The sequence below is a fragment of the Rhinolophus ferrumequinum genome, chromosome 10 (genome assembly GCF_004115265.2).
Source record: "Rhinolophus ferrumequinum isolate MPI-CBG mRhiFer1 chromosome 10, mRhiFer1_v1.p, whole genome shotgun sequence".
Classification (NCBI taxonomy): domain Eukaryota; kingdom Metazoa; phylum Chordata; class Mammalia; order Chiroptera; family Rhinolophidae; genus Rhinolophus; species Rhinolophus ferrumequinum.
In genome coordinates, this window is record NC_046293.1 from 24,354,758 (window position 1) to 24,367,896 (window position 13,139).

The window sequence follows — 13,139 nt, forward strand, 5'->3', positions numbered from 1 at the left end:
AGAAAATCAAACATTCCACCGACATCTACTGGAAAGCAAAAGAAAGACCTCTTCATATCAACCTGCTGCAGAACCCACTCCTGTAGATGCCCAGGAAGAAAACTAATAATTCATTAATTGCCATGAATAACCAAGGTAACAAGACAGATCAGAAGAAAATGAAAACTCTCCAGAAAATGAACTCAAAGACATGGAAATGTGTGACTTAAATGTCAGAGAATTCAAGATTGCAGTTCTGAAAAAACTCAACGAGATGCGAGAAAACTCAGAAAGGCAGTTTAATTGAACTCAGAAACAAAATCAACGAACAAATGAATATTTTACCAGAGAGATTAAATTTTTAAAAAAGAACCCAATAGAAATTCTGAAGATAAAGAACTCAATTAAAGAAATGAAGAATGAAATAGCCAGCTTGGGTAATAGAGCTGACCAGATGGAGGAAAGAATTAGTGATTTAAAGATAGAAATCTGGAAATGACAAGGATGGAAGAAGAAAGAGACTTAAGAGTTAAAAGAAAAGAAAGAAATCTGCAAGAAATTTCTGACTCCATCAGAAAGAGCAACATAAGAATAATGGCTACACCAGAAATAGAAGAGAGGGAGAAGGGAACAGAAAATATACTCAAATAGTCGATGAGAACTTCCCAAAACTGTGGAAAGAACTGGATCCTTGAATCCAAGAAACAAACAGAACACCTAATTACCTCGATCCCAACAGGCCTTCTCCAAAGCACATTACATTGAAGCTGTCAAATGACAAATAAAGAATTCTCAAGGCAGCCAGGGGGCGGAAAAGCAGTAATCTATAAGACTATCATCAGACTTTTCATTAGAAACTCTACAAGCCACGAGGGAGTGGAATCAAATGTTCAAACTATTGAAAGAGAGAATTATGAGACAAGAATAATATATCCAGCAAATATATCATTTAGATATGAAAGAGGAATAAAGACCTTTCCAGACATACAGAAGCTGAGGGAATTTTCGAACACACGACCTGCATTACAGGAAATACTGAAGGAGGCTATTTGACCTGAAACAAAAAGTAGAAAGAATACAAAACCCATGAACAAGATTATGAACAGATAGACAGAAGCAGGAAATGGCAACCCATACACAAAATAGGGCACTATACACTTAAACATAACAGGAAGGGTAGAGAAGATAAAAACATTAAAAAAAAAAAAGGAAAAAGAGAAGAAAAAGACAACTCGCTACTGCAACTCCAAAATCAACTCACAGCATAAGTAGGGATAACTTGAGACAACAAACACATAAAAGGGGAGAGAGTAAAGGTCTGGATCTGAAAAGGGGAATGGAGATAAAAAGCATGCTTAAAAAAAAAAAAAAGGACTACTTTATATATGAAACTTTCTTTTACATAAAGTAAATGGTAACTACTCAAACAAAATCCAGAAATGAGACATATAACATTAAAAAAAGAAGAAACAGGAGGAAAAAAAAAATCACAGAATACCACCACACTAAAATAACAGACAGCAACAAAAAGGCAAGGAAACAATGGATGCACGGAAATACCAGAAAACAAAAGATAGAATGGCAATAGAAAATCCTTATATATTAATCATCACCCTAAATGTAAATGGACTGAACTCACCAATTAAAAGTCACAGAGTAAGAGATTGGATAAAAAACAAAACCCAATCATATGCTGCCTCCAAGAGAACATGTCAGCTGCAAGGACAAATATAGACTCAAAATGAAAGGGTGGAAATCGATATTCCAAAAAAATGGTATCCAGAGAAAAGCAAGTGGCAGCCTTTATATTGACAAGATACTTATATCGACAAAACAGAGTCAGGATAAAAAAGGTAAGAAGAGACAAAGACGGACATTTCATAATGATAAAGTGGACAATACAACAAGAAGACATAACACTTACCAATATACATACCCCAATCAGGGAGTACCAAAATATACAAAGCAACTACTAACAGAACTGAAGGGAGAAATTGACCAAAACACAATTATAGTAGGGAACCTAAATACGCCATTGACAGCCACGGATACATCGTCCAAACAGAAAATCAGTCAGGAAATATCAGCCTTAAATGACACATTAGACCGAATGGACATAATTGACATTTATAGAGCACTTCATCCTAGAACATCAGGCTACACATTCTTTTCTGGTGGATATGGAATATTCTCAAGGATAGACCATAAGTTGGGACATAAAACTAGCCTCAGCAAATTTAAGAGCTTATTCTCTGGTCACAAAGCTTTAAAATTAGATATCAACTGAAAAAAGAAACAGGAAAAACTACAAACATGTGGACATTAAACAACATGCTTTTAAAGAAGCAACAAAAGGAGAGATCAAAAGATACATAGAAATTAATGAGAATGAAAATACATCCTATCAAAAGTATTGGGATGCAGCAAAAGGAGTATTAAGAGGGAAATTTATATCATTACAGGCCTATCTCAAAAAACAAGAAAAATCCCAACTAGACAACCTAACATTACACCTTAACGAACCATAAAAAAACAACAACACACAAATGAAACCCAAATTCAGCAGAAGGAAGGAAATAATAAAAATTAGAACAGAACTAAATGGAATAGAGAACAAAAAGACAAAAGAAAAAAATTAATGCAACAAAGAGCTGATTCTTTGAAAAGATTAATAAAACTGACAAACCCTTGGCTAGACTCACTAAGATAAAAAAAGAAAACACACAAATAAACAAAGTCAGAAATGAAAAAGAAGTTACCATGATTACCACAGAAATGCAAGGGACCACACAAGAATACCATGAAGGACTATATGCTACCAAATTCAATAACCTAGAAGAAATGCACAAGTTCTTCGAAACATATAGCCTCTCTAGACTGAATCATGAAGAACTGGAAAATTTAAATAGACCAATCAACAGTAAGGAAATTCAATCAGTCATCCAAAATTTTCACAAAATCCAAAGTCCAGGACCAGAGGGTTTCACTGGTGAATTCTACAAAACATTCAAAGAGGATCTAACACCTGTCCTATTCAAACTCTTCCAAAAAAATTGAAGAATAGGCAATACGTCCTAATTCATTTTATGAGGCCAACATTACCCTGATACCAAAACCTGGCAAGGGTAACACAAAAAAGGAAAATTACAGACCAATATCTTTGATGAATACAGATGCAAAAATCCTACACAAAATTCTAGCAAATTGAGAAAAACAATACATTTAAAATATTACACATCACCATCAAGTGGGGTTCATCCCAGGGGCACAAAGATGGTTCAGCGTACACAAATTGATCAATGTGATACACAACATAAACAAAATAAAAGATAAAAATTATATAATTATGTCAATAGATGCAGAAAAAGCATTTGACAGGATACAACAGTAATTTATGATTGAAACAGTTAATAAAATGGGTATAGAAGGAAAACACCTTAACATAATAAATGCCAAATATAACAAACCCTAAGCTAATATAATTAATGATGAAAGCCTGAAGCCATTTGTTTTACATTCAGGAACAAGACAGAGTTTTCTCCTATCACCACTGTTATTCAACATAGTATATTGGAAGTCCTAGCCAGAGCACTCAGGCAAGAGAAAGAAATATTAATAGAAGGCATCCAAGTTGGAAACGAAGAAGTTAAATTGTCACTTTTTCCAGATGACATGACACTATATATTGAAAACCCTAAAGATTCTACCAAAAAGCTATGAGAAACAATAAACAAATACAGTAAATTTGCAGGATGCAAAATCAATGTACAAAAATTCATTGCGTTCCTACATACTAAAAATGAAATCTAAGAAAAAGAAATTAAAATAAATAAAAAGAAAACAATTTCTTTTGCAATTGCAACAAAAAGAATAAAATACTTAGGCAAAGACTTAACAAACGATGTGAAGTATCTATACACTGAAAACTATAAGACATTTTTATAAGAAATTGAAGAAGACAAAAAAATGGAAAGATATTCCACATTCATGGATTGAAAGAATCACATAGTTAAAATTGCCATGTTAATTAAAGCAATGCATAGATTTAATGCAATCCCCATTAAAATCCCAATGGCATTTTTTTTTTAACAACTGATAGTTAATTTATTAAAAAGATTGACTAAGCATCTGCAATGGTGACTTCAACCTCGACTCCTGGCTCAATACTGATGGAAGTAATCTGCTTAACAATCTCAGAAGGACTGTGCAAGTTAATCAGTCGCTTCTGGATCCTCATCTGAAAACGAGCCCAAGTCTTAGAACCTTCCCCACAGGGAGTTTTTCTTATAGTGATGCTCAGAGTCTTGATAGGCATCTGAACTGGTCCTTTTACTTTGAGATTTTTTTCCTTTGTGCCTCTGATCAAGTCAGCACACACCTTCTCCAAGGATTTTACTTTGTGGCTGGTTAAAGTAATTCTAATTTGGTGAATCGCCACTTCTGGTTCCACAGGTGTCTTTCTGGTATATTTAAAAGCCATGGCTGGGGCACGGCTTCCTGACCGACTTGTTCCTCTGCGAGAGTGAACAGCGGTGAGTCAGGAGCAGGAGCGGGCGAAAATGAACAACGATTGAACTACGACTGCGTCTTCCACGAAGAGCAACATTTTAAAAATAGAAATAGATAAAAAAAATCATCAGGTTTGTATGGAATCACAAAAGACCCCAAATAGCCGAAGCAATCCTAAGGAAAAAGAATAATGCTGGAGATACAACACTCCCTGACTTCAGCTGGTATTACAGAGCAACAATAAGCAAAACAGTATGGTATTGGCAGAAAAACAGACACACAGACCAGTGGAATAGAATTGAAAACCCAGAAATAATCCCACATATATATGGGCAGAAACATTTTTTTAAAGGAGCCAAAAACATGTAATGGAGAAAAGAAAGCCTCTTAAAAAAATGGTACTGGGAAAATTGGAAAGCTACATGCAAAAGAATGAAACTGGACTGCTATCCATCACCATATGCCAAAATTAACTCAAAGTGGATCAAAGATCTAAACATAAGACACGAAACAATAAACTGCATAGAATATACATATACTAAACTTATGGAGCTCGGGTTTAAAGAGGATTTTATGAATTTGATCTCAAAGTTAAGGGAAATAAAAGCTAAAATAAATGAATAGGACTATACCAACCTAAAAAGCTTCTGCACAGTGAAAGAAACCATCAACAAAACAAAGAGGCAACCAACCAAATGGGAGAAGATATTTGCAAACAATGCCTCCAAGAAGGGGCTAGTATCCAAAATATATAAAGAAGTTTTACAACTCAACAACAAAAGTAATCCAAACAATCCAGTTAAAAAATGGGCAGAGGACCTGAACAGACACTTCTCCCAAGAAGACATACAAACGGCCAACAGATATATGAAAAGATGCCCAACTTCAGTAGCTATTAGGACAATGAAAATCAAAACCACAATGAGATATCACCTCACACCTGTTAGAATGGCTATCATCAACAAGACAAATAATAACAAGTATTGGAGAGGCTGTGGCGAAAAAACTCTCATACACTGTTGGTGGGAATGTGAATTGGTACAGCCGCTAGGGAAAACAGTATGGAGTTTCCTCAGAATTATTAAGAACAGAATTACCATGTGACCCAGCAACCCCTCTCCTGGGTGTCTACCCCCAAAATCTGAAAACATTTGTCTATAAAGATTTATGTACTCACTGCAGCATTATTTACGGTGGCCAAGACATGGAAACAACTGAAGTGCCCTTTGATAGATGATTGGATAAAAAGATGTGGTAATATATACACACAAGGAAATAGTACTCTACCATAAGAAAAGATGAAATACTTCCATTTGCAACAACGTGATCGGACAATGTGATCGGATCCTAAGATAATCATGCTAAGTGAAATAAGTCAGACAGAAAAAGTCAAGAACCATATGATTTCACTGATACGTGGGATATAAAACTGAAGGAACAAAGGAACAAGACAAACAAAGAAACAAAAACTCATAGACACAGACAACAGTTTAGTGGTTACCGGAGGGTAAGCGGGGAGAAGGAACTAGTAGAAGAGGGTAAAGCAAATCAAATATATGGTGATGGAAGGAGAACTGACTATGGGTAGTGAGCCCAAAATGTGCTATATAGATGATGTATTATAGAAATGTACACTTGAAACCTAATTTTACTCAAAATTGTCACCCCAATACATTTAATTAAAAAAATTTGGAGTTATTTTTTCTCTGGGGGAGAAATATCATGTATTTCTAACCCCACCTCAGAGCAGAAATAGGTTATATTCCTGCTCTGAAAGCAATTGAACAGACAATTTTGAGAGACCCACTGTATTATTAGTCTCTCCTTTAAGAGAGTTACATGTCTATCAATGCTGCACTTTAAGTAAATGATGAAGTAGAGATTAAAATCTAGAACTTCTGCTTCCATGAAGATAGGAGGTGTTCACAGCAGGCAATGGTCCTACTGGGTATAACTAAAAAAAGCTGAAAATTGTTAAAAAAAAAAAAAAGTAAAGGCATTAGACATCAGTGGATACAACGTGGACTAAATATGCTAAAATTCTAAAGCGTGGAGTTTATTTCATGGTTATCCAAGGATCTACAGCTTCTTTTTCTCTATGGGAATTTCCCAATTCAATGCATGGGTTACCAGCATAGAATCTGGGCTTAGGCAAGGCAGAGAACTCCTGCTGGGACAAAGAAACCAGCATAACTTTGGGAGTTACCTATTGCTAGAATGACAGAATTGAATGCTTGAGGGCCACTCTTACACAGCAGGTTTTCTCTTCAAATATTTTCCCAGTATAAAAGCTGTAAAGAGTAGGAAGACAAAGAACTATGCCAAAAATTTTGGAAAGCAGAGTAGATATTCCCTCATTCTTTTGGGTGCTAAGCTATCAAACCATCCAGGTTCTCAACTGAAAACCCTGAAATCCCATGCCATAGGTACAGGGAAAAATCAGAGGTAGACTGAGTGTTATCAAAACTTAAACCCAGATTTGTTCCAGCTCAGTTCTACGTTGTATTTAGATATTTTGGTGATCAGGACCCCTTCCCCACCTGCCTAGAAGAACAGAAGATGAGTCTTTTCAGATCTTAGAAAGTACAACTGAAATATCTTTTTTTCATATACAATTTTTAGCATTCAATAAAAATTTACATGACATGTAAAGAGATGGGATCACATGAAAATTAACAAAGTGAAAAAAGAAGATAAGAGAAGGCAAAACACACATGATAAAGATGTTGGAGTTAGCAGATAAGGATTTTAACTATGATCGATGGATTTAGGAACAAGGAAGGAGAAACAAACAGGTGAAAAGATTTTTAAAAATTAACAAAGAATTGTAAATATATTTTAAAAATCAAAGTAACAATTGGAAACTGAAAATAAACTGTCTAGAATTAAGAATTAAATGAATAGGTTAAAAGAATTTCAGATAGCTGCAATGAACATCAGAGTACATATATCTTTACAGTTAAATGTTTTTAGATTTTTTGTGTATATACTCAGGAGGGGGATTGCTGGGTCATATGGTAATTCTATTCTTAATTTTTTGAAGATAGATGATTGGATAAAGAAGATGTGGTATGTATACACAATGGAATACTATTCTGCCATAAAAAAGATGAAATAGTGCCATTTGCAACAACATCGATGGATCTTGAGATTATTATGCTAAGCAAAATAAGTCAGACAGAAAAAGTCAAAAACCATATGATTTCACTGATATGTGAGATATAAAACTGAAAACAACAAAAGAACAAGACAAACAAATGAAGAAACAAAAACTCAGACAATAGTTTAGTGGTTGCCAGAGAGTAAGCAGGGATAGGAGTGGTAGATGAGGGTAAAAGGGATCAAATATATGATAATGGAAAGAGAACTGACTCTGGGTGATGAACACAAAATGTGATATATAGATGATGTATTACAGAATTGTACACCTGGAACCTATGTAAGTTTACTAACCATTGTTACCCCAATAAACTTTAATTAAAAAAAAAATTCCACAACCTCAAAAAAAAAAAAAAGAAAAGAATTTCAGATAGAAATAAAGACAGTATAGTGAGTTAGATGAGGCCTAGAGAAGAGAGAAGGCAAAGAAGAGAAGGAGTAAGAAGTGGAGGAGTGGTAGTGAAGAGACAGAAAGAAAGCCACAGATGCAATATTTGAAGAGATAATGGTTGAGAATTTAAAAAATGGATGAAAGTTATAACTCACATATACAAGAAGCTCAAAGAAGACTAAGAAAGATATAAAAACCCCACACCTAGTAAAGCTGCTGAAAATCAAAGAAGAAGAGAAAAGCCTGGAATAATAACAAATGTGTCTAATATAAAGAAGGCAAAAAGAGAGAGAGAGAGAGAGAGAGAGAGAGAGAGAGAGAGAGAGAGAGAGAGAGAGAGAGAGAAAGGAGTATAAAGCAGGTGGGTCAATTAAAAGCAAATGGTAAACCATTCCCTGCAAGATCAGGAACAAGGCAAGGTTGCCCACTTTCTCCACTTCTATTCAACATAGTGCTGGAAGTTCTAGCCACAGCAATCAGACAAGAAAAAGAAATAAAAGGCATCCAAATTGGTAAGGAGGAAGTAAAATTGTCATTATAAGCAGATGACATGATACTATATATAGAGAACCCTAAAGACTCCACCAAGAAGCTATTAGAGCTGATAGATGAATTTAGTAAAGTAGCACGATATAAAATTAATATTCAGAAATCCGTTGCATTTGTATATACCAATAATAAAACATCAGAAGGAGGAATTTAAAAAACAATCCCATTTACAATTGCTTCAAAGACTATAAAATACCTGGGAATAAATTTAACCAAAGAAGTAAAAGATCTGTACTCAGAAAATTATAAGACACTGAAGAAAGAAATTAAAGAAGATACAAATAGATGGAAACACATACCATATTCATGGATAGGAAGAATTAATATAGTTAAAATGTCCATACTGCCTAAGGCAATATACATATTCAACGCAATTCCTATCAAACTACCAACGTCATTTTTCACAGAAATAGAGCATATAATCCTAAAATTTATATGGGACCATAAAAGTCCCTGGATAGCTCGGCAATCTTGAGAAATAAGAACAAAGTGGAAGGTATAACGATACCTGACATCAAATTATACTACAAGTCTACAGTAATCAAAACAGCATGGTACTGGCATAAAAACAGACACATAGATCAATGGAACAGAATTGAGAGTCCAGAAATAAATCCATGCCTATATGGCCATTTAATCTACGACAATGGAAGCAAGAATGTAGGGTGGGGTAAAGACAGTCTATTCAATAAATGGTGCTGGGAAACGTGGACAGACACATGCAAAAAAATGAAGCTGGACCACCTCCTTACACCATATACAAAAATAAATTCAAAATGGCTTAAAGACTTAAATGTAAGATCTGAAACCATAAAATTCCTAGAAGAAAATATAGGAAGAAACTTCACAGACATTACCTGGAGTAAGATTTTTACTGATATATCCCCTTGAGCGAGGGAAGTAAGAGAAAAAATAAACATGTGGGATTACATCAAACTAAAAAGTTTTTTCACAGCAAAGAAAACCATCTATAAAACAAAAAGGGATCCTACTGAATGGGAAAAGATATTTGCCAATCATATATCTGATAAGGGGTTAATATCACAAATTTATGAAAAACTCACTCGACTCAACTCCAAAAAAACAAACAACCCAATTAAAAAATGGGCAGAGGACATGAAGAGACATTTTTCTAAAAAGGACATACAGATGGCAAACAGATATATGAAGAAATGCTCAATCTCACTAACCATCAGAGAAATGCAAATGAAAACCACAATGAGATACCACCTCACCTCAGTCAAAATCGCTATCATCAATAAATCAACAAACAACAAATGCTGGTGCGGATGTGGAGAAAAGGGAACGCTTTTGCACTGTTGGTGGGGTTGCAGATTGGTGCAGCCACTATGGAAAACAGTATGGAGGTATCTCAAAAATCTGAAAATGGAACTACATTATGATCCAGCAATTCCACTCCTGGGTATCTATCCGGAGAAATCCAAAACTCTAATTCAAAAAACTTTATGCACTCCTATATTTGTTGCAGCACTATACACAATAGCCAAGACGTGGAAACAACTGAAATGCCCATCGGTAGATGACTGGATTAAGAAACTGTTGTACATTTATACAATGGAGTATTACACAGCCATAAAGAAGAAAGAAATCTTACCATTTGCAACAACATGGATGGACCTAGAGAACATTATGTTAAGTGAAATAAGTCAGACAGAGAAAGACAAATACCATATGATCTCACTTATATGTGGAATCTAAAGAAAAGAATAAGTGAATGAACTAATCAGAAACAGTTTTGGAGACATAGAGGAAAAACTGAGGGTTGCTAGATGGGCGGGGGGGTGGGGATAAGGGGGAAGGTGAGAGGATTAGAAAACAGTCAGTAACCACAAGATGGCCACGGGGTTTTGAAAATTAATTTAGGGAATGTAATTAATAATGTTGTAAAGATTTTGTAGGGTATCTGATGGACACTTGTCTCATTAGGGAGACCACCTCAGGGATGATATAGATGCCTGATCACTGCACTGTACACCTGAAGCTGAAGCTGAACAATAATGAATGTCAACTACAAGTTTATATATATATAAATATATATATACATACATATGTATATATACATACATACATATGTATATATGTATGTACATATATACTTACAAGAAGTGGAGTACAGGAATAGAGACAGTGGAAATGTAATGGCTCTGTGCGATGTCAGAGGGATAGTGGATGGGGGAAGGGGGGTTCACACAGTGTGAGGGATATAAATGATAAACGTCTAAGTATTACTTTGTCTTATGCACCTGAAACTAATAATAATAAAAAAAACACACGAGGTACCATCTACACCTCCTAGTATGGTTATAACCAGAAATACAGAAAAAAAAAAAAAAGCAAATGGTAACTACTAAGCCAACAATATTAGTAATTGCATTTAAAGTAAATGGATTAGCTTTCAAGTAAAAGCCAATCTAGATAAAAAACAAAATTCAAGTAAAGGTTATGTGCAAGATACTCACCTTATATATGTGACCAAAGAAAGGATGAAAGGAAAATAATGGAAAAAATGTATTTAAATACTATATAAACATTAACCGTAAGTCAACAGGAGTAGCTATATCAGTATCACAAAAAGTAGACTTTAAGGTAAGATTCACTAATTGAGTTAAGAGGGTTTTTTCATGATTATAACAGGATAAGACCTAATTAAGATATTATAAATATCAAAATCAACCATTATTAACATATGGCCCAAAGCCAAGGAACTGGAAGTTTCAAGAAACATAACAAGGCTATTTCTGTTTACTTTGCTCATTTATTCAGTTCTTTAGATTCCACACATAAGTGAGATCATATAGAATTTGTCTTTCTCCGACTGACTTATTTCACTTAGCATAATGTTCTCTAGGTCCATCCATATCGTTACAAATTGTTGCTAGATGGGAGGAGGGTGGGGATGAGGGAGAAGGGGAAGGGATTAGATAGCACAAATTGGTAACTACAGTATTGCCACGGGGATATGAAAGACGGTTTGGGGAATATAATCAATAATGTTGTAAAGATTTTGTAGGGTGTCAGATGGACATATATCTTATTAGGAAGACTACTTCACGAATGGTGTAGATGCTTGACCACTGTACTGCACACCTGAAGCTGAAGCTGAATAATATTGTATGTCAACTATTATTTTATATATATATATATAAAATAATAGTTAAATAATTGTCACGGGATAGGGAGTACAGCATAGGGAATATTGTCAATGGAGTTGTAATAGATTTAAATAATTGTCACGGGATAGGGAGTACAGCATAGGGAATATTGTCAATGGAGTTGTAATAGATTTATGCAATGTCAGAGGGGCAATAGATTGGGGGAGAGGGGGTATCATTTTGTGAGGGGTGAAATATCTAACTATTACATTGTTTTGTACACCTGAAACTAATAATAAAAAAATAAAAGAAAGAAAGAAATATAACAAGGGAGTGAGAAACAGAACTTCTTGCTCCTGTTGGGAGTAGAATTTCCCAAAGAAGAGAGACAGAGACTTCTGACTGGAAGGGCTTGAAATGAAGAGGAGACATGAGTTAGGGAAGGGATAGAGAAGTAAGGAGTATTGCTAAAGCAGCCAGAGACCAAGGCTCACACCTAGAAGACCTGATTTTCCAGGCATGTGGCTGGATTATTCTCATTTCAGGAGTTCACACTGATATTTTGAGTCAAGAGCCTAATGGAGGCTAGATTTCATGTAGGATCTGAGGGAACTACAGGGAGAAAATTCACCACAACGACATTGATAAGCATAGGATTCTTCCTAAATAGCAGATCCTTTAGGATCTCAAGTACAAGCGCAAGTACCCCAGTGGGACAGGGAAAAATTGACCAAGAGAAGCACATCCTGAAGTCGCTAAGGCTGGATGCCTCTTCTGCTTTCGGTGCTAATATCAATCCATTTATGAACACTTATATTTCACATCAGTTTTCTCTGCTGCACAGTGAGGTCAGAGGACCATCAATCCAAGAGGTAGGAATGGAAAACATCACAGGCAAGAATACAAAGTTCTGCCAAAAAACCCAATACTGGGGGAAAAGTACAGTAAAGCAGAAAAACATCTGAGCTGTGGGTTTGTGGGGAAGAAAAAGAAGCTCAAAGTCAGGCTTAGACTGCAGGTGCAAGGTTATTGGGGGGTGTAATTAGAGTTCATATTGGGAGTGCTTTCTTTATAGGCAGGAAGGTTTCCATATCTGCCCTCATCATATACACATACACACCCATCATCACCACCACTACCACCTCCACCACCAAGTCCACCAGTCTGGCTTAAAGAGTGTGAGTTCTATGAACTTCTATTTGAAAAGTTGACTTCCACTGGGCAGACATATTCTTATTCACACATTTAGTCTTCTAACTCTTCTTCCTCTCTCTCTTTCTCTCTCTCTCTCTCTCTCTCTCTCTCTCTCTCTCTCTCTCTCTCTCCACACACAAACACACACACATACACACACCCATTTGCTAAAAGAGCAGAAATACCAAAATACTGGTGGGGAGAAACATAATATAGAATACAGAAAGGACAGATGAGAGAGGCAG

General features: G+C 35.4%; 1 protein-coding gene across 1 annotated transcript; it reads right to left on the reverse strand.

Annotated features, from left to right (window-relative positions):
- Nucleotides 1–4,099: 4,099 nt before the first annotated feature.
- On the reverse strand, nt 4,100–4,459 carry LOC117028569 (40S ribosomal protein S20-like). The gene has a single exon (XM_033117336.1). It carries the CDS (start codon nt 4,457–4,459, stop codon nt 4,100–4,102), a length of 360 nt encoding a protein of 119 aa, XP_032973227.1.
- Nucleotides 4,460–13,139: the final 8,680 nt, after the last annotated feature.

Bases quoted from the DNA above. Each gene is read 5' to 3' on its own strand.
- LOC117028569 (XM_033117336.1), bottom strand. From the start codon at position 4,459: ATGGCTTTTAAATATACCAGAAAGACACCTGTGGAACCAGAAGTGGCG.